The sequence below is a fragment of the Mustelus asterias genome, chromosome 13 (genome assembly GCF_964213995.1).
Source record: "Mustelus asterias chromosome 13, sMusAst1.hap1.1, whole genome shotgun sequence".
In the NCBI taxonomy this organism is placed as follows: Eukaryota; Metazoa; Chordata; class Chondrichthyes; order Carcharhiniformes; family Triakidae; genus Mustelus; species Mustelus asterias.
Window position 1 is genome coordinate 96,257,904 of NC_135813.1, and position 22,496 is coordinate 96,280,399.

The 22,496-nt window shown below is 40.8% G+C and overlaps 1 protein-coding gene across 1 annotated transcript in view; it reads left to right on the forward strand.

Moving 5' to 3' along the window:
- LOC144502915 (aldehyde dehydrogenase, mitochondrial-like) overlaps positions 1–15,599 on the forward strand; it is a 38,116-nt gene extending 22,517 nt beyond the window's left edge. Inside the window, exons 5-13 of the mRNA XM_078227332.1 lie at positions 3,824–3,935; positions 5,458–5,586; positions 6,141–6,254; positions 6,873–6,975; positions 7,673–7,857; positions 9,421–9,585; positions 11,278–11,435; positions 14,091–14,205; positions 14,929–15,599. Of these exons, the coding sequence (XP_078083458.1) occupies positions 3,824–3,935; positions 5,458–5,586; positions 6,141–6,254; positions 6,873–6,975; positions 7,673–7,857; positions 9,421–9,585; positions 11,278–11,435; positions 14,091–14,205; positions 14,929–14,961 (1,114 nt within the window). The 3' untranslated portion in view covers positions 14,962–15,599. The remainder of the gene's footprint in view (positions 1–3,823; positions 3,936–5,457; positions 5,587–6,140; positions 6,255–6,872; positions 6,976–7,672; positions 7,858–9,420; positions 9,586–11,277; positions 11,436–14,090; positions 14,206–14,928) is intronic.
- Positions 15,600–22,496: the final 6,897 nt, after the last annotated feature.

The following is a 22,496-nucleotide window of genomic DNA, read 5'->3' on the forward strand; positions in this document are numbered from 1 at the left end:
GGTGACTAAAGGAGAACAAATGGGAAGGGGGATTTGCATTCCCTTGTTTTTTGGCGGGGGGGAAAAGGGGAGAATCTGGAGTCCCAAAACTGTGCACCAGTGGAATTTTACTGCTCAATTGTCCCCAATTGAGTGAAATAACGGTGGGAACCCAATTTGAATACATTTTAATATATTAAGTGGGCCTCCCCATTGTCTCACACGCACACCTCCCCACGTCCTACTGGGGGCTCACAGGTAAATACAGCCCCCAGGGGAGTGCTGTGGGGGATGTGCCTAGGGTCCCGTGTCTGTGGGGTGAGGTTCCTCCTTTCTATTTTTATCTTTTTTATATCAGGGTGCCCTGATATAATCAGGAGCCAAGATTGCTGGCCCCTTCACTTTTTTTTGTCCATGTTTTAAAATATGGCGGGAATAGCTGGCAGTGCAGCCACCAGTATATACTCTGCTTTTTCTGCCCGAGTTGACACTTAGACAAAAAAGTGAGAAAATTCTGCCCAGTGTTTTTGGATTTCTTAAGGCATTTGATAAGATGCCACCTAACAGGTTACTGTGCAAGATATGAACTCATGGTGTTGGGGGTGATATACTAGCGTAGAGAGACGAGGAAAATCAGCTAACTAACAGGATTTAGAGTCAAAATAAATGGCACATTTTCATCTTAGCAAAACTGTAACTTGTGTGGAGTACACGGATCAGTCCTGGGGCCTCAGCTATTTATGATTCATATTAATGATTTGTATGATGGGGGCAATTGTTGCAGGGTTTTCCAAACTTTTGAGTTGGGACCCCTCCATGTGTATCATGGAACTTCAAACATTCTCTTAACGTTAATATCCTTTATTTTTGCAAAATAGGTGCGAACACAGAAATCAAATGCAAGCTGGGCTTTTCTAGCTACATCTGTGCATATATTAGGAATTGGGAAGAGGCACACAGTCACAAATACATTCACCAGCTAAATGGCTCCCTAACACTAACCACTGGCCAAGCCATCCTCCAGTGGCCCCTTAACATTAATCCCTAGAAGTAGTACTTTAGAACTAGGTAAACTAAAAGGTTATCTTTTTTTTAAAAAGTCTTACCTTTTTTGTTCTCGTGCTCACTCACCATACTCTCCCTTCTTTCTTGAGGTCTGCTTAGGCCCACCCACCATGAGGCCTGCACTCTATGCCCTGACCCCGCAACCCTCTGGTGCTCACTCGAGTTCCATTCTGAGGCCCCTCTTCCTATAACTTTGCTGTCCAAACTCATCCAATCACACTGGCTTTTCCAGAAGCTCGGACAAGCAGCTCTCTGCAGCATTTTTCAAATGTGCCAGTCTTGCCATGCACCCCTGGTGGGAAGCTCCCATGGAGTTTAGGATTATTCTATTCAGTGATTACACAGATACAAAGGGTAGGTAAGAAATCAAGTTATGTGTAGGATGCAAAGGCAAACAGATAGTTGGAAAGGATGGGCTCCAAGCTCTGTGCAAAACCTGTGCTAAATTATAAGACCATAAGACATAGCAGAATTAGGCCACTCGGCCCATCGAGTCTGCTCCGCCATTCAATCATAGCTGATATTTTTCTCATCCCCAATCGCCTGCCTTTTCCCTATAACCCCTGACCCCCTTATTGATTAAGAACCTATCTATTTCTGTCTTAAAGACACTCAATAACCTGACCTCCACAGCCTTCTGCGGCAAAGAGTTCCACAGATTCACCACTCTCTGGCTGAAGAAATTCCTCCTCATCTCTGTTTTAAAGTATCATCCCTTTAGCCTGAGATTGTGCCCTCTGGTTCTAGTTTTCCCTACCAGTGGAAACATCCTCTCCACACCCAATCTATCCAGGCCTCGCAATATCCTGTAAGTTTCAGTAAGATCTCCCCTCATCCTTCTAAACTCCAATGAGTACAGACCCAGAGTCCTCAACCGTTCCTCATATGAAAAGCTCTTCATTCCAGGGATCATTCTTGTGAACCTTCTCTGGACCCTTTTCAAGGCCAGCACATCCTTCCTTCGATACAGGGCCCAAAATTGCTCACAGTACTCCAAATGGGGTTTGACCTGAGCCTTCTACGGCCTCAAAAGTACATTCCCTGCTCTTTTTCTTGTATTCTAACCCTCTGGACATGAATGCTAACATTGCATTTGCCTTCCTAACTGCCGACTGAACCTGCACGTTAAGAGAATCTTGAGCAAGGACTCCCTTTGTGTTTCTGATTTCCTAAGCATTTTCCCATTTAGAAAATAGTCTATGTCTCCATTCCTCCTTCCAAAGTGCATAACCTCACACTTTTTCCACATTGTATTCCATCTGCCATTTCTTTGCCCACTCTCCCAACCTGTCCAAGTACTTCTGCAGCCCCCTGCTTCCTCAATACTACCTGTCCCTCTACATATCTTTGTATCATCTGCAAACTTAGCACCAACTGAAGGCACTGTTGCTAAACTCTATTCTCCTTGATATTAACCATTCTGGAAGCCTTTCCCATTCAAGCATTTCTTGTGCTTGCCCCCCTGTGTTCTTGCAGGTTGCTTCATCAAAATCCTTAGCTGAGGCCCCTACAGCAGAACCTATGTGCAACCTTCCCCTTTGGCATCTGCCCTTCCCATGTTCCCTGAACTGGCTGCAGCTCACCTGTGTCCAGTGTCTCACCATGTGCAGATTCTGCCTCTAAGTGTTAGCATTTGAGTTGGTAGCTGTAAATGTGGAACAATTGAAGGTACTGTTTCTTCTTCACAATCTTCTTGATGTTCCATCACTCCCTGGGTATCTGAAACATAAAGGCATAAGGGTAAGCTTGTGATGCATGAAGGACAGAAAGTAAGAGAGTATGAGATGAGGGGGAAGCGACATGGGAGAAGGATGATTAGGTTTGAGGATACTGTCATCTTTAATATTTTCAGTCCCGTTGCTGGTCACTGCCTCAGCAGTGGATGTCCCAGTAATGGCCAGCACCATTACATTTATTGGGGGTTAGGATATATGTGTGCCTGTCCCACTTCGGTTAGCCCCTGTTGCTCCTACTTCTATGCCACCTTTTCCTCAGAGTTGGGAGTCTGTCATTGACTTGCAATCTTTTTAGCTGATATGGCTGTCATGATGTGCACAAGCTGAGATGTAGGTCTGAGACTTGTAGCAGTGCTAAATGTGAGGGTGAGGTGAATGTTAGGTACAAGGTCTGATTGATTGATTGAAGTTGATGGTATTGAACACCTTCTCCTTTCCATTTGCTCCAACAAGACCTCCAGCGTACATTCTGAAAACCTTGCAGCCTACAATCTCCCATTGTGCCATTCTTCATTCTTTTTCCTGGGTCAAATTCTCTTCAGCCACAATTTTGAGCAACGGCTGCAACCAGGAAGCACCTCCCATTTTATAGGGTGTGGTCTAGCTTTGAGTGGTGCTAGCCAGTCATGATATTGGCCCCTTGCGAATGTGTTTAGCCAATGGTTACTTGTGCTGCACAATCATCGTGGCTGTTTTTGGCACCTGTCCAATTTGGGGCCCCTTTTTTCTTTAGGAGAACGCCATCGCACAAAATAGGGGAAAATTTGTTCACAGAAGTAGTGTTAGGCACATTTATGTCAATTTCCTGGGGACAGATAGTGTCATAGGATGTGATCTGCATAACCCTCTTAGTGCTCCTCATTGATACCATTGAAGGACACATTGGAGACTGTGCTGTGTCGGTATCACCTTGCAGCGATGTCAGCCCAATGGCGATTGTCATAGTCTGTGTTTTGCTATGCAATGTGAACACATTTTTCCCACGACTTATTTAATTACATGAGTTGAAAATATCTCTTAACCCTTTGCTGAATTTTTCATAGATACTATGCTGGCTGGGCTGATAAATGTCATGGTAAGACCATTCCCATAGATGGAAACTACTTCTGCTGTACACGTCATGAGCCAGTTGGTGTGTGTGGGCAAATCATCCCGGTGAGTGAAAAGTGAAGAAAATCAATGGAGGAGGTTGAGGGACTGATGTAAAGGAAAGATTGACTTCAATTAGGTTCTCAAAATTATTTGGTTGAAGAATACCCTTTCAAATGGATTAGTTATCATCAAACACCGCACCCCCTCACCTATCTAAATTGTGTACAATAGCTTTATTGTGCATTTACATTCTGAAAGTAAACTTCATTAAGTGTTGTGCTAGAAATTTTTATTGGGCTGTCCAATTTAATGTGATTGGTGATGGTGAAAACTTTATCTTCCCTTCATCTGAAATGCATCCTCACTGGTTTAGCTACATGTCTATTGGATACTTCACTGCATGACAGCTCCTTGCACTATCTAGAGTGGATTAAGGCTCAATGCTCTTGTTGAGTACACTGAACTGTTTTGGGTGTAATCCTTTACTGTTGTATTATTCACTGCATAGCTACTTATTGACCTCTTGGCACTCAAATATCATTTGCATGCTTTCCATTATGCGGCATTCCTACTATTGAGATACCACCAGTAATTGCAACAGCTAACTGCAGGAGCCCAGCCCACGCCATTGTAGCAACGGACCCGTTTACATTATTACATGAACCTACTGGACAGGCTCAACAGACCACAGTTTTGAGAACCACTATGAGAGGATAGTTTACTAACAATGTGCCATAAACTGCCTTGCCGTTGTGTAACTTTAAACTTTTTAAACCACTAGCCACTCATTTTAATTGTTTAAACGGAAATGTAGAAGTGGCGGCACACTTGGTAATTAATTAGAAGCTACAATTTGTGCTCACCCAGTTTTCAAATTGCCGAGTGTCATTTTTCTCATTCTTAGAACATTAAATGTCAGATTTTAAACATAATTGTGAATATTTGGGAAGGAGGACACAACAATTATCAAATTAAGGCAAAGGAAATGCACCTGCCAAGAACCTTGTTGAGTTGGCAATAGTTTCTCTGAGCAACTAACACAGCATGTCAGTGCAATTTAGCAAATGGAAATAAGAATGTGGTAAACCTTGGAGGTTGGATGGAGGAATAAGTTGGGGCAGTTGCAGATTTACTATCTGTTGGCCAATCCTTTGTTTAAATTAATTGGAAAAAAGTCAAATTTATTTCAAACCAGACAACTGTAAATGTAATTATTCAAAATTACTTTTTGCTTTTTAAAGCTTTGTACGTTAACTGGTTCATCTATCATTTAATATTAAAGATATTACTGCCATAAACACATCTGTACCTTGTACTCAGATTTTAACCTAACAGCCAGGGTAATTACCTTGTCTGAAACTTGAGAAGCATGTCAACTAGTACAAGGTCTGATTTAATCCCAAACCTGCACGATTGCTGGTTTTTCTCCAGTGAGGCAACAATTAGTTCTTGAAACTAACATCAGTAATTTAGTTGCAAATGGCCACCAAAAATTGTAATGTAAATCCATGCATGTGTGTTTGAATTATTAATGTAAAAACTGTTTGTGTATTTTAAAAGTAACATACCATTTTCTCTCTTTCAGTGGAACTTTCCACTATTAATGCAGGCCTGGAAGCTTGGACCAGCACTAGCAACTGGAAATGTGGTGGTGATGAAGGTGGCAGAGCAGACCCCACTAACAGCGCTCTATGTAGCAAATTTAATCAAGGAGGTTGGACTAAGCTTTGAGTATTAAAGTTAAAAATGTGATATTGTGCCAAAAAATTGCAATTCCCTGTATCATTCATTGGGCTTGTGTCTTTACAATCTGGTTCATTCATATTATTCAGGGTAGGAAATCTGCCATCCTTAATCGGACAGATTACACCTGACTCCAGATCCACTGCAGTGAGATTGACTACTAACTTCCCTCAAATGGCATAGCCAGCCACTTGAGTTGTATCAAACTGCTATCGAAAAAGCTTTGTGGATGTACCAACACCACATGGACCACAGTGGAAGGTGGCTCACCACCAATTTGTCAGGGCAGTTGGGGATAGGCAATAAATGCTGGCCTTGCCTACAATGCTCTGATCCTAATAATTTTAAAATTATTTTGATTTTGCTGACAATGGAAAGGTGGTGTGACCGCACCTTGATTACTGGTGAAGGATAGAAAATTATAAGCTACTCATCAATGTATGTATGTTGTTATTAGACCTGGGTGGAAAGGTTTTCTGTTAATTTCTTTTAATATTAGTGCCACATTTCTCTTTTGTTTAACAGGCAGGATTCCCACCAGGGGTTGTGAATATTGTTCCTGGTTTTGGAGAAACAGCAGGAGCAGCCATTGCCTCACATATGGATATTGACAAAGTTGCTTTCACAGGATCCACAGAGGTCAGTTTGGAAACTGAAACCCAAACTCTGGGATTTTCTTGCAGATTAATAGCTCATTTGTGAATAGATGCATCACAAAGTATAAATACTGGAAGTGTAATCCACAATTGAACTAGATAAATTAGTGCAATAGGTTTAAAGGCTATCAAGTAGCAGCTTTTAGTTGAAATGTTTGAGTGCATACACCATGCAGTCAGCCCTGTTACAAAGTAGTTTATCACTTCAGTTTCTGACCAACCCAAATACTTCTAACATTTTCCTGAATTATTATGAAAGATTGCTTCAAGCAATGCACGTTATGTGCAGACAGTTATGCAATTGATACTCTCTTGTTGATACTTCTGAGCTCTGAAATTAGGTTATGCATGGTGAAGATCTTCTGTGGCTTAATAACCAAGTTTGAGTTTTATAACTTTGACTTGACATGTTAGAGGAATAAAGTCTGACTTTGGAGATTACTTAGCTAATGATTTTTGAAAAATTTTATTTTGAGTTCTTAAATTATGTCTCCTTACCACATCCTGATTATTTATTCTATTTTACTGCTGCTTGTTGACAGTTCTGCTTTTACATGATGCTTGTTTTTTGCAAAAGCATATTCTTGCCTTACATTCACAGGTTGGTCACCTGATCCAGCAGGCTGCAGGGCAAAGTAATTTGAAGAAGGTGACACTGGAACTGGGAGGGAAGAGCCCAAACATCATCCTTTCTGATGCTGATTGTAAGAAATGCTGTTATACTTGTATCTTCAATAGTTAACTTCTCTAAGTGGGGAGGAGAGGACATAAAACTCAATCTTTTATGATTGTTGGGCTGCTGGTGAACATGCATGCATTTAATATACTAAATATATAATGTAATATATAATATGAAAATGTGTGAATATAACATTGGTGTATGAATATAATATTGTGTTTTAAAGTGAGAAATTAAGATAATTCTATTTCACACCAAGATGCTTACCCCCCCCTAAAACTTATGCAACTTGATCCAATCTGATTACATTGCTTGAATTTACATATCCAATTTAATGATCGGATGTATAGGTTCATCTTTTAGGCATTGAACCAATCTTAAAATTCTTTTTGTTTTCAGGCTAGGTTAAGTGGGCATATTGCCTTTGTTATGTATCTTGCAGAAGCGATGGAAAAGAGACTTCAGAGACCTACCGCTTTTTGCTTGCCTTGTCCTTTCCTTTCTCAATCAGAAAAGTAACTTGGACCTGAAAGAACAAGTATTCTGCAGATTGGGCTGGAGCAGGAAATTTGGGCCAGAATGTTAAACTAAAATACTTTTTTCCGTATCAATCTGTAAAAACACTAAAAATGCATTTTGTATTACAATGATTTCTTCTTCTCAATCAAAATTTACTTTTAGAAATGTTGTTATTGATGCTGATTACTCTGTTAATTTTCCAGTGGACCATGCAGTTGAGGAGTCCCATACAGCCCTGTTCTTTAACCAAGGACAATGCTGCTGCGCTGGATCTCGCACCTATGTTCAAGAGTCTATCTATGATCAATTTGTGGAGCAGAGTGTGGAAAGAGCAAAACTTCGTACTGTGGGAGATCCATTTGACTCCAAGAATGAGCAGGGGCCACAGGTAGATGTATAGGGAACTGGAAAATTAGATACAAAAACTTTTCTATTTTCCTTTATTTTTCTTTGCCATTTAATGAATACTACAAAGATCTTGGGGGCGATTCTCCCAAAAAAATTCGAAGTGTCGAATTTGCATGAAACTGGAGTAAATCACGCTGGTATTTTCAGTGGGAGTTCAGCGATGAATCTCCCACACTCTGTGCACTACAGAGTGCACTACCGTGAATCACAACAAATCAGAGGGCGGGGCCTCTTACCACCCAGAAGGCGGCAGCATAGTGCTGAGCGGGCCACTGTGCATGTGCTAATCTGTCAGCGCTGAGATTGGTGCATGCGCAGTAACCCCTGTCTGCCGGCCTTCTGATTGCTGGCCAGCTCAATCGCTAGCCAGCCCCATGTCTGATGGGCAGTGCCAAGATGCCCCTGGGCGTAGGCACTTTGCCCTTTGGGCAGTGCCAGGGGGCCCAGGCTAACACTACCAAGGTGCCACTGCCCAGGGTCGTGTAAAATTGAGCACCATTGCAGCAGCACCTTTACCTGAAGTCTTTACATTATTTAGTCATTAGCATCTTTGAGGCACTGATCACACCCAATAATTCATATCAGTGTCCAGTGTAGAATCAAAACTCAGCTATGTAATTGTGGTGAGATGCCAATGAGAAAGATCACTGCCCATTGCTGTGCTTCAGTGATGCAGAATGTAACTGAAGCAAAGGAAACCAATGGAGTGATTCCATTTTCTCCAAAGATAAATCATTACTACATGTCATTTGATTTTCTGCTTTTACTTGCATTCAGAATGGGCTAATGGTGTTCCATTTTTCAAATAAGTAGATGTCCTTAAATCCAGCAGCTGTGATACCTTCAATGATGGAATTATCTGCCGACACTTGCCATTTAGATTCACAAATGAAGAGTGGACAGTTGTTTGAAAGTAGTTGATGCAAATGGAATTGAACTCCATTAAGAGGTGGCAACCTCCAAGGAGGTGGAGGGGAGGCTGGGGTCCAAAATGATATAAATAAATACCTTTTAAATATATAAACAGAAATTATTAACCTAATTGGGATCTAAGTTCCATGGGGATTGTTATTTATAGAAAGAAAATAAATATTTTCATTTATACAGCATCTTTTGTGGCCACAAGAGGTCCTAAAGAACTTTACAGCCAATGAAATTTAGGAAATGCGGCAGCCAAGTTGCACACAGCAAAAGTCCCAAAAACAGCAATGTGGTATTGAGTAAATGATCTGTTTTTGTGATGTTGATTGAGGGATTAATATTTTGGCAGGACACAGGGGATAACTTCCCCTGTTCCTCTTCAAAATAGTACCATGAGATCTTTTACATCCACCAGAGAGAGCAGGCAAGTTTCACATCTCATCCGATGCACTGCACTGGAGTGTCAGCCTTGATTTTCTTTTTGTGCTCAAACCCCGGGCAGTCCCACTAACTGAGCAATGGTTGAATAATTGTTCAATATTCTTATTACTATTTAGTTACTGGCTATTGGAGCAGTTTTTTGTGAATTTAACAACTGATTGGTTATGCATACTTCTTATAGGTGGATGAGGAACAATTCAATAAGATTCTGGGATACATTAGTAGTGGAAAAAAAGAAGGAGCCAAACTACTCTGTGGGGGAGGAGTGGCAGCAGATCGCGGGTACTTCATCCAGCCAACTGTGTTTGGAGATGTGAAGGATGAAATGATTATCGCTAGAGAGGAGGTAAATCCACACCATTTATATGATCGTGACTATGGGTAACAATCTGTTTCCTTATCTGGTGCTCAGGAAATTTTGTTGAAAATACGAAGTTGTTGGTTTTACTTAGTTCATAGCAGGCTTTGTGTTTTGGCAGAAGCTTGGGGCTTCAAGTCATGGATATAAAATTCAACTTTAAAAGTCATAATATGGCAAATAGAACTGTACACAGTGCTCCAAGTGTGGTCAACCAATTTTGATTCAAGTTTAGTATAACTTAACTACTTTTTAATCCCTCCCAATTTGATGTCTCCACAAATCCCTCCACAAGTTTAGAATTGTTGATTCCAAAGTCTAAATGGTTAATATATTTTATGAATAACCGTGGTTCCATCACTGATCCCTGTGGAACAATACTGCCCACCTTCTGGCATTCTGGCCACCTTTTACCTGTACACGATGCTTCTGTCTTTCAGCCAACTATTTTCATTCATTCTGCTATTTGTCTCTCGGCTCCACACATTCTGACCTTTATTTGTCTGTTATGTAGTGCTTTATCTAAGGCCTTTTATAAATCCGGTTGCATTACGTTTGCTATATTATCCTTGTCAATTCTCCCTATTACTTCAAATAATTCAAAGAGCTTGGTGAAGCAAGACTTTTCCATTTGAAATCCATGTTGATTATTTTTATATTTTTAATTTCTAGATATTTTTCTATTTTCCTGTTTAGTAGGCATTTCATTATTTTTCCTATCTCCAATATTAAACTGACTGGTCTATAGTTACTAGGTGTGTTCTAACCCCTTAAATATAAGTATAAAGTTAGCTATCTGCTAGTCCTGTGATACTAATTTTTCTTATGAATTATTAAAAATGTCATCATGCCTCTGCTTTCTATGTCTTAGGTTCTTTAAGATGGCTGGTTGCAATCCATCCAGACCAAAGATTTATCCTTTTTGAGTTTGATTAGTTAATTTAATATTTCTCCAAAAAAAGAACACTTAAATTCTGCTCGGCTGTGATCTTGTTTCTCCTTTCAGGTGCTTGAGTATCCTGTTCAAACTCAGTCAAGGTGCATAAATACATATTGGCTATTTGTGGATGATGCACCAGCAGGAGACCCGCATCCATCAAATTGTACCCACATCTCTGTATTTAGTAAATGAAGGGAGAGAAAAATATTTCATTTCTCTATAAATTGATGGTAATTTTGCCATGGTTGTTGACCCTTCGCTATTCAGGTTAGAAAAGTGGACTTGATTGCCCTGCTGACAACTTTCTGGTACAAAACACCCTTAAAAGCTAATGAGAGACAGATAACATGATAACAAACAGCAACTTAAATTTATGTAGTGCCCTTAACATAATTAAATGTCTCAAAGTACTTCACAGGAGAATTTTAAAACATTGTAGGTTACAGGATTTGATAAGGGTGTAATCTAATTTTAGGATTCAGGTTGCTGTTCATGCATCACTCTGATGGTTTGGCTTTACCTGAACTTGTCCAGTTCATATATAGCCTGTAGCCCAAATCTAGCTCACATTCGTTAACAGAAAATATCATGGAAACATCACTATCTTGCTCTGTCGATTATTGGGACTTAGTTCCTCTTGCTCAAAAACAGAGCTTGCTAGAAATCTAGGAGACTGTTGGAAGGAAGTGCTCCTAAATAAAGCAGAATTAAAATGCATTCTCATTTTTGTCGTCTTGTAGATCTTTGGACCAGTAATGCAGATTCTGAAGTTTAAAACAATGGAGGAGGTGATTGAGCGAGCAAATGATACCATGTATGGACTTGCAGCAGCCGTGTTCACCAATGACATCAACAAGGCTAACTACGTGTCTCAGGGGCTGCGTGCTGGAACTGTCTGGTTAGTTTCCCTATATAGTCATAGTTTGAGATTGTTAAATTTGTCTCATCTTTCATCTTTTTTGTACTAAGAGTTGGCCGCACTATGAACAATCTTTCTTTTATTTCTATTCTCTGTTGCTCTCAACATCTGTTCCAGAGGTCAATACAGATATTTATCCATTATATCTTGGGCCTTGCATTATCTCTTCTTCCAAACACTCCACGTCTGTTTGCATCACATGTCCAAAATATGTGAACTTCCATGATATCATTGCCTCAAATAAGTTCCTCTCAACACCAGTTTTCTTTAGTACTCACTCAATCATCTGCTTGACCATCTGTGACAAGCATAATATCCGTTTGAGTCCTTTAATTTCAAATGCTCTTTTTTGAGCCTCGTCACTCTTTGGTGCAGTTTACTTAGACAGGCTTTGTCACCAGTCATACAAGGTCTTTCACAAAACATATTTTTGTTATAATAGAGATGATGTGGTTGGTCCATTCTCTTTAAGTAAGTTCACAACACCATGACTGTTGTTAAGTCTAGCCAAAATTTCTTTGGTAGACTCTGCATCTTCCATGATGAGTGATCCAAGATAACGGATTAGCGGGTAGGGCCTGGGTGGGATTGTGGTCGGTGCAGACTCGATGGGCCGAATGGCCTCCTTCTGCACTGTAGTGTTTCTATGTATTAATCTGTTCAAGCTGAGCTCCATTAATCGGAATCTTGCAGGTCTTTCTACCCATCTCCTTTGTTTTGTCTATATTAATCAGGAGAATATATTTCTGGTAACTTGATCAAGATGATCCGCCACCTCCTGTAGCTCCTCCACTGAGTTAGCAAGCAGAATAATGTCATCAACATAGTGAAGATTCGAAACCTATCACCTGCCAATCAGTATCCATTAAGTGTTTCTCTCATAACCATTTCTGTTAAGATGTTGAATAACTATGGTGAGAGGACAGACCCCTATCCAACACCCTATTTTAACTCTGAAGGTGCCGATAACTCTGACCGTAGCTTGTTGCTTAAAATAAAGCTTGGCTAGCAAGTTGATTAATTGTGGTGGTTATCCTATGTCTAACAATGTCAACCAGAGTTTCTCAGGAGACCAAATCGAATGCTTTCTCAAAATCAATAAAGCATTTGTATATTGGATGCTGATATTCTCGGACTTTGCTCATTATGATTCTAAGATTAGTGGCTTCCTCTTCCACTTCAAAATCCAGCTTGCTCATCAGCATTCTCGCTCTGTCTTTTGCTGATCCATTCCAGGATGATCCTGAGCAAAATTGTACAATGTTTATTTATAATGAAGTGTGGGAGATCAAAGCAATTGATGTATAATTTGTGCACTGTTTCAGTTCAACTTTCTTCCAAGGAGAGTTAAAGATAGAATCAGCCCAGTCCTCCTGGCCAGTGACTGGTCTGCCAGAGTACCCTACACATTCTATACATCCTGTTCACTACCGTTTTTCCTCCCACCTTAAGTAATTCTGCCAGTATGTTGTCTGGCCTGTGGCCTTCTGGCTGATGACTGGCTCGCTGTGCCTAAGCTTGAAATGTATTGGTCTGGCCTACATGTGACTCCAGATCCACAGCAATGTGGTTGACACTTAAATACTGCCTCAAAGACAAATAGGGATGTCTTTGGTGGCCCAGTAAGAAATCTCACAACACCAGGTTAAAGTCCAACAGGCTTATTTGGTAGCAAAAGCCACTAGCTTTCGGAGCGCTTGCTGCTCCTTCGTCAGGTGAGTGGGAGTTCTGTTCACAAACAGGGCATGTGAAGACACAAACTCAATTTACAAAATAATGGTTGGAATGCGAGTCTTTACAGATCATAGAAACCCTACAGTGCAGAAAGAGGCCATTCGGCCCATCGAGTCTGCACCGACCACAATCCCACCCAGGCCCTATCCCCATATCCCCACATATTTACCCGCTAATCCCTCTAACCTACGCATCCCAGGACACTAAGGGGCAATTTAGCATGGCCAACTAATCTAACCCGCACATCTTTGGACTGTGGGAGGAAACCTGGGCACCCGGAGGAAACCCACGCAGACACAGGAAGAATGTGCAAACTCCACACAGACAGTGACCCATGCCGGTAATCGAACCCAGGTCCCTGGAGCTGTGAAGCAGCAGTGCTAACCACTGCTACCGTGCCGTACCTTTGAGGTAATCAAGTCTCAAAGGTACAGACAATGTGAGTGGAGAGAGGGTTAAGCACAGGTTAAAGAGATGTGTATTGTCTCCAGACAGGATAGTTAGTGAGATTTTGCAAGCCCAGGCAAGTTGCAGGGGTTACAGATAGTGTGACAGCCCAGCCAGTGATGCTCACTTCCCATGAAATAATTTTTTTAGATTGCTCCACAGCTGTTTGGGGGGGAAGAAATCACAGTCAGCTATTTGATGAATTCACTCCTTTCTTAAAGGAGTTGCACACCATTTCCATGCATAAATATGTAGTCATCGGATACTGAAATAAAAATCCACAGAATAATTAGAGGATGTTCAAGCTGATCTCAATTGATTTGTATTTGAGAATTACCAGTGATGGATGGCTGCTGTTTCGGGCACCATTAGACAAGTATTGATGGAGTTTTTGAGCTAGCTTCTAAACTTGTACCTCACTTGTAACTTCATGTTTTCCTCCTTCCCATACAGGGTAAACTGTTATGATGTGTTTGGGGCTCAAGCTCCATTTGGTGGATACAAAGCATCAGGCACTGGGCGGGAGCTTGGAGAATACGGATTAGAAGCATACACAGAAGTAAAGACTGTGAGTAATGAGTGGTAGCACTGTAAACTGAGTTTGGAATGTGATCATTGTACTAGTCCGTGCAGGATTTGGATTATTTTTACAGTTGTGGCCAAAATCATTTCCAACAATACACAGGAATAACTTTTCTCTTTCCTTTTCATTTTCGACCAGTGTCACCTGTAGTCCTCCGCTACCTCAACCAAGTGGTCATTTCTCAAGAGTGTGCATAGACACTGGGGTTTAGCAGGTTACTTGTGGCCAATCGTGATATTGTCCTTGTCTTGTGTCAACAACTACACACTTAGCCAATAAGGATCACTGAGAGCACAACCTCCACTCTTAGTTTTTCCCCACTACTTCAGGCAATTCCAGCCAATTAAAATGCTTTAATATTGCTGGAATTGAGATCAATTTTCTCTGCATAGAACAGAAATAAAACCTGGCATCTTTGCTAACTACATAATTTGGATCATTTATCTCAAACATCAGTGGTGCCTTCTAAATGACTTTCTAATTTATCCATTTTCTGCTAGAAGTGGGGAAATAGGAGAAAACAGATAGGAGGGTAGGTACACTTGTGTACTCGCGAAAGAAAACTTTCTACCTATCAGTCCTAGTAGCAGCCGCATAGAAAGCTATGTGGCAGTCATTTCTGGCAGGCAGCTGATGTACGGATGAATGCTGATGGCTGGAACTTTATTTTTGCAGCAAAATAACTTATCTATTTCCTTTTCCATTCAGGTGACTGTCAAGATTTTCCAGAAGAACTCTTAAACCAGCCACTATCCTCACATGCATTTATAAATGTGGAATTGTGAACGTGAAGACATGTAAACTGACTACAGCAGTCATTAAAACGTGTGTAATGAAAAGTCTGACTGCATAATTAATAGAATTAACGAACCTGATGATGAATGTAATAATGACATTTATTTCTTTTAACTAAAAAATGTAATTGCTGAAAGCAAACATATTCCCTCAAGTATGTGCCAATAAGCTTTGATAGAATTTACAGTTTTTCATATCAGTAAATTAAGGATTTAGTGACTGACTGACAAATGAGTCAAAATCTTCATCACGCTTTTTTTTGTAACTGGTTTGGGTAGGGGTTTAATACGGTTGCTTTCTTGGACATTGCAAAGTAAATACTTGACTGGTTAAGCATTATAAAGATTCTGGTGGTTTCTAAGGGTTTTTTCCCTCTCTTTTCAAATATTTGAAAATAAATGCAAGGATTCCATCCATATTTTACATTGGTAGAAAATTTCCTGTTGTCTAAAGTGACAGTTCAGATAGAACTCTTTTTTGGACTAATTTTCTATGCTGAATTAACAATGAATTTGCTGTTGAATTCTATACTAGCAAATCACAATGTATGATCATTAAATAAAGAAGCAAATTTGATGACTAAATGTATTGTGCTTTCACTCTGAGCTAAGGTGCTTCAGTGAAGTATCTTTATTTCATGATTCTGCCCCACTGCAGATAGTTTAATAAAGGACAAATGAATCATTGGGATACTTCATATCTAGGTCACCATTGCTGGTCTGTGTTCAACCTATAAAAACAAATTTGGCACAGAAGGAAAAATGTGCATCTGAGTCATTTATTAATTTATTACACACAAGACTTCTTAACTCATATTTGAACTCAAACAATAATTAAGATGGAGCCACCAGTAACATATCAGTAAACATGCTACCAATTTGCAGCCAGCAATACTTGGGTGCAGTTGAGAGTTTGTTTGCTGCAGCAGAAATGTCTGCTTTCTCAAAGCAGCAGACCCTTTCAAAATGTTTGAAATGTAGTTTGACTCTGTACTGGTATTGTCACTGGATTTGACACCAAGTGGAATGCATGAGGGCAATTGCGGATGGGCAACAAATGTTGGCTGCCTTCTCTAGGGATTTTTTTGCAATAAGATGTTGAGCCAGGATCTGACTCAATATTATGTTTATTTATTAGTGTCACAAGTAGGCTTATATTAACACTGCAATGGAGTTACTGTGAAAATCCCCTAGTCACCACACTCCGCCATCTGTTCGGGATGTATTCACAATCTTGCATTGTTGCAAAATGGAAATTGCTTCACGGCATGCAAAAGTGGCAGTATAACTGCATCCTAAATTGTCATGGTATCCAAAAAAGGTTTTTTAAAAAAGTAATCATGCTAGTAGTAGATTACCCTGTGGAACACTCATTGAACTTGAACTTTCCCTAGAAAATGTTCCATGTAACTTGAAATATTTCCATAAGCAGAGGACAACTATTCCAACCTGCAATGAGATAACTGTACTAGTCATTATTGTTCAATCAATTGATAAAAATATATTCTGTGCTGTTCATAAATGGGAAAAGTGACCATTGATTTATCTTGCCCCACTTGAGGGAATAGGCAGGCAATCTCTTCCCAGTCAGAGTTATAAAACTATGCTATAAAGCATAGAAAGAAACTCTTCAGCCCATGTCTGTGACAACCATCAAGCACCTATCCATTCTAATTCCATTTCCAGCACTTGGTCTAAATGCTTCTTAAATGTTGAGGGCTCCCGCCTCTATGACCTTTTCAGGCAGTGATTTCCAGATTCCCAAAGTTTTCCCTCAATCGCCTGTCCTTTACCTTAAATCTATGACCCCTGGTTATTGACCCTTTTCTAAGGGGAAATGTTCCTTCCTATATATGTCCCTCATAATTTTGTACACTCATTCAGATCCCCCCTCAGCCATCTCTGCTCTAAGGATAACAACCCCAACTTAGCTAGCCTCTCTTCATTGCTGACACACCTGTGAATTTTTATTTTTTTTAAATTAGCTACTAGCTGATGCATGAAACAACTCCACATTCTTCCCTCACATATTCCCTCTGTGATATAATATCAGGTATGCCCTGTGACAAATCATAAATGAAGGCGGTATCACTTGATAAGGGAGGAGTTAAAATGGGAGGTGCTTGAACTCATTGTGCAAGACAAGTTGAAGTGAGTTTAGGAAGAGAATTCGAGTGCATGACCATGAAGGCTCTGCTACCTAGAGTTAAATGGAAGGTCCAAGGAGCTGCACTAGACTAGACTTGGCTGTTGCCAAGGAGGGTGAAGAGAATTTTCATTGAGGATAATGGTTATCAAATCAATACATTGGAGGTTGGGAGCCAAAGAATGTTGGCAAAATCAGGAGTGAGAGGTGTGTAGGATGTGGGCAGAAGAAGAATTCAGTATCTGGGGCTTGGTCTAGAACCAAATTAAGGAATCCGATATTGTCATAAACCATACTGCTGTTACCTGCGAGGATGTCCCAACTTGAAACACCAATTCATGGTGGTGTATAGTTTTGTTTTTGGAATGATGTGAGGAGTCACATGAAACCCCAGTGAGAATAACCAGCCCAGTTGTCATATAACAATTATTAAACACTAATGACAAATACACATGAACAGGACTACAATATTCTAAGACAATTAAGTATATGATTTAGTAAAAACAGTATGTTGAATTTACCTCTTTGATCCAAAATATATCTACAACCCTGAACTTCTTAAGACTTCCCTTGCCCAAGCAACAGTATGTCAAATCCAGCTTATAGTTACCACACAATACAAGGCTGAGACTCGAGTCTGGGAAACTTCTTTTCCTGGTCCAGCGAAGATATTTAAACTGCCTTGATGAAGGCTTCTGCACTGCCTCATCTTTAAAACTTTAGATGCAGGCTTAGCTTCCTGGCTGTGACTAATAAACTGGCCTGTTTACTTTGGAGGATGCTGGGAATTATACTATTTTTCCTCTTTAATTCCTCATTCTGTTTCTTTGGCTGTCTGTCTCTCTCAAATTCAGTAACTCTAGACATTAGCATGTGTACACCTCCACTGATCCCGCAGTTGTCCAGGTAAGCTGTTTCCTCCTAATATGCTGATTTTAACCTAGTTCTGTATAGATGCCTGCTAATCTCATTATTAGGAAAATCACATGTTTTGAATTCCTTTTGGAATGCTGGCTGCTGTTGTCACTAGGCAGACTTTTACCTGCTGGGCAGATCGCATCACATCAGGCCTCGTTAAAGTCTTGTTACTGCTGTTATTAGGCTTATCCATGAATACAAGACAAAGAGCGTAATAATGATAATGTTAAAGACTAAGGCAGGTGTTAATAGTGGCATAAAGGTCAGTTAGCAGTGTGTGTTAATAGTAGAACAAAGATCAGTGCCTTCTGAACGCAAAACAGGAAGAACAAGAACAGCCTGGCCCTCATGGAGGGAAGGGGGTTGATGAAAAAAATCAAAATAGAGGATAGACTACATAGTCTGACACTATGGAATTCATTGTTAAGGCATTTTACAACCTTCTGGACTTATCAAAAGATGAAATGCTGTTCCTCTAGTTTGTATTGGACTTAATGGAACATTGTAGCACGCCAAGGACAGAAATTTGGACATGACAGCTAGATGGTAAATTAAAATGACAAGTGACAGGAGTATCGGGGTTATGCTTGCGGACTGAGCAAAGGTGTTCCGCAGAGCGGTCACCCAGTCTGTATTTATCTCCCCAATGTGGAGAAGATAATGTGAGCAGCGAATGCAGTAGACCAAACAAAGTACAAGTGAACCACTGAAAGGGTCTTGGACCGTGAGGAGAAGGGAGGTAAGGGGGCAGGTATTCCACCTTCTGCGTGGGAAGGGCATGAGGTATTGGGGGTGACAGAGGAGTGGACCAGGGTATCTGGCACTGAGTGTTCCCTACACTCAGGGGGTGTGAGGAGAAGAAACGTTCAGAAGGTTAGGCGGCATCTGAGGAGAGAAAAAAAAGTTAAAATTTCAGCTCCAGATCTCAAGTTTATTTATTGGTCACAAGTAGGCTTACATTAACACTGCAATGAAGTTACTGTGACAATCCCCTAGATCTGGTGAAAAGTCGTCATCAACTTAGAAGGTGAACTGTTTTCACATGCTGTGACCTGCTGATTTTTTCCAAGATTTTTCCCACTTCACATTTCCAGCATTCTCAGTGCTGTTGGCATTTTTGTTCAAATAAGAGTAATCGTATTTTTTTATTGAGTGAATAGGCGTGTCAGATTTTCAAACCTGTTCGACTGAGACTGGCAGATTTTGCAAGGTGAGCCCGTCCAATTTAAATTTCTCAACCTGGGTTTACAGAGCAACCAGGGCTCCCCGGTCCTAGCCGGCGCTGTGCCCCAGTGACGGGCGCCCATTCTCCGACCATGGACCATCCATCTCCGTCTCTTCTAGATCAGGAATTAGCTGAATTTGGAAAATGAAATAACAATCTCTGAAAACCGCTGGGTGAGAGCGGGATCAGACTGAGGCAGCAATCGGATCCTGAAGGCAAATGGATGGACCAAAAAAGCAATGGAATAAATAAGGAATGTTCTTTTTTGTTACAAAATCATGCTGGCTACTCATGTTTGAAAAAAACAATGGACGAATAAGAATCGATTTGTAGAGAAAAAAAACGACGGAGAATAAAATGACTTCCTGGATCCCTTAACCGGCATAAAGAAGATCGGGAAAAATCCTCGGGATAGCCAAGGAGGGAAAGGATTATCCAATTTTAAGGATTAACCAGAGGGGAAAGGAGCTTTCCCGGGATACATACAAGAACCACAGGAATAGCCAGGCAATTAGCAGCAAAGCCCGGGGGAGGGGTTGCCTGGGATTCCAAAACCAGAGGGAAAGAAAATTGGAATACTTCCAGGATAAACTGCCTGAGATCAAAGAGATTATTCCGGGGCAAGTGGGAAATCAATTACTCCAACATAAACAGAAGGAGATATGTACCGGATTAACCAGACAACGAAGGATTGGGAGAAGCAACTAGAGAGGGAAGGGAATGGGAAGCAAAAAAAACATACTTGACCGTTCAGAGAAAGATGGAAAATTGGAGTTCGAAAACTGGAATCCTACCAATCACGTTTGAACAGAAGGAGTAAGGACACACGGTTCAAAAACCCCAGTGACTAAGGCGAGAAGACGGGAAATAATTCCAATTCATTCAAAAACAGATAAATATAAATTATCAGGATTTGCGATCCCTGAGGAAGCGGGTTCCTTTTGTATGTTTCGAACCAAAGAGGGGAGAATGCCGTTGGGGAAACATCGATATGGGGTAGCGTGATATTTAACATTTTACTTTATTAAACTTGAAATATATAACCCAGAATAAGTCTTTTTATATACCATTTGGACAGGAGCACTTTGCCTTTGCTGGCCTCCAATCAACGAGAAACGAATTCAGGATTTGAAAAAAAAATATCCACTGGAATTTGACCAACTGATTGTAAATAGTCCCAGAAAAATCCAGGAGATACTCGCCTGAGTTAAACTGCCCTGTGGCTTGACCCTAAACTGCACTGGAGAAAAGACCCCAAATCCAATCCTGTCTCCAATGGGCTGCACTTCCTCCATTACCACCGTCCAATTTGCACAGCAGCACCCGGACATCCAAATCAATGGTAAGATTGACTTGTTGAAGCTTTGTGTAATGGTTGAGTGCTCACGGAGCACATATAGAATCATTGACAGAATAGGAGGCTCTCCAGGTCATGGTGGACGCGAACTCTACAACTAAAACTGTCTACAATAATCCCATTGTCCAATTCCTAATATTTTCCAATTATTCGTCCAGTTCCCTTTAAAATTGTTACCTTTCATTCGATAGCAATTCGTGGTAAAGGACCTCATGTTTTCATAACCCTAATAACCTGTCTGTGCGGAGTCTGCACATTCTCCCCGTGTCTGCCTGGGGTTTGCTCCAGTTTCCTCCCACAGTCCAAAGATGTGCAGGTTGGGTTGATTGGCCATGATAAATTGACCCTAGTGTCAGGGGTATGGGAATAGGACCTGGGTGGGATTGTGGTCGGTGCCGAATGGCCTCCTTCTGCACTGTAGGGATTCTATGATTCTAAAACAATTCTAACATTCCTATTTGTTTCCCTGGTGATACTCCTGCTTTGTCATTCGTTCAACGATCAATAAAAATAATCTTTCAGTTCCTAGCCTCTCAAAACCCTCCAAAATTATTAGACACTCCACCTTCAACCTACTCCATTATTTTTTTAACCATTACTTACTTTTCTTGATACCCATCCCTTGAAGCTTTACTCTATATTTGTCAGGGCTGTAACATCTTTCCTGTAATGGGGTGCCCATAACTGCAATTGTGGTTCCACTGTGTGTCATGTAACACAGCATAACTTAATGATTTTTAGTCAACTCCTTTGTGAGTAAACCCCAGCATGCCGCAAGCCTTTTATATCTGTACTCCCATCTTTGGAGGAAATCTTATTTGGAACTCATGAATCCTGCAGTAGGAAAAGTGCTTCTTTTTGCTTCCTTTTTTTTTCAAAAATATACTTCATTTACATCCCTTTGCATCCACCTGTATTTGCCATCTATCCACTTTGCTAAGCTGTCTATATATATTCTTGCAATCACCTGCATTAATTTTCACAGTTTACCATGCATCCTATTTTTTGTTTGGCTACATCCTTCTTAATTCTATGGGCAGGATTTTTCAGATGGTGAGATTTCCTGCCCTGCCACTCAAAGAATCAGCTGGAAATGGATCACTGCCTATCATGGTAGCCCTACAACCATATCATGTTCTGAGAAGGAGGCGGGATTTCTGTTCCTCACTCAGGAGGAAGTCCAGCCTCAGAGAACTGCTGGCCAGTCTCATTGGCTCCCTAATCCTTTAGGCACCATTCTGAGTGGTGCCCACTGCTGGCACTACAAGCAGTTCTACCAGTCAAAGTGTTGGAGCCCCTGAGAAGCAGGGCCTCGTGGTGAGAACAGGAGGGGAAGCCAGGACGGTGGGAAGAGAGAGTTGGGGGTGATGCTGACAAGGCCAGACTTGCCTGGGCTTGCAAAATCTCACTAGCTGTCCTGGCTGGAGACAATACACACCTATTTAACCTGTGCTTAACCCTCTCTCCACTCACATTGTCTGTACCTTTAAGACTTGATTACCTGTAAAGACTCGCATTCCAACCATTATCTTTTAAATTGAGTTTGTGTCTATGTATGCCCTGTTTGTGAACACAACTCCTCACTCACCTGAAGAAGGAGTGACGCTCCAAAAGCTTGTGCTGTTGGACTTTAACCTGGTGTGTGAGACTACTTACAAGACCAGTCAGGGGCAGATGGAAAGACAGCAGGAAGTCCACTTGGGAAACTTTACGAGACTCATTGCCTGCAAACCTGTTGGCAGGAACTGTAAAATTCTGCCCTATGTATATTAATTCTCATAATATTTTGTAACACCTTATCAATTGTTTTCTGAAAATTAATTTATCATTTACTGC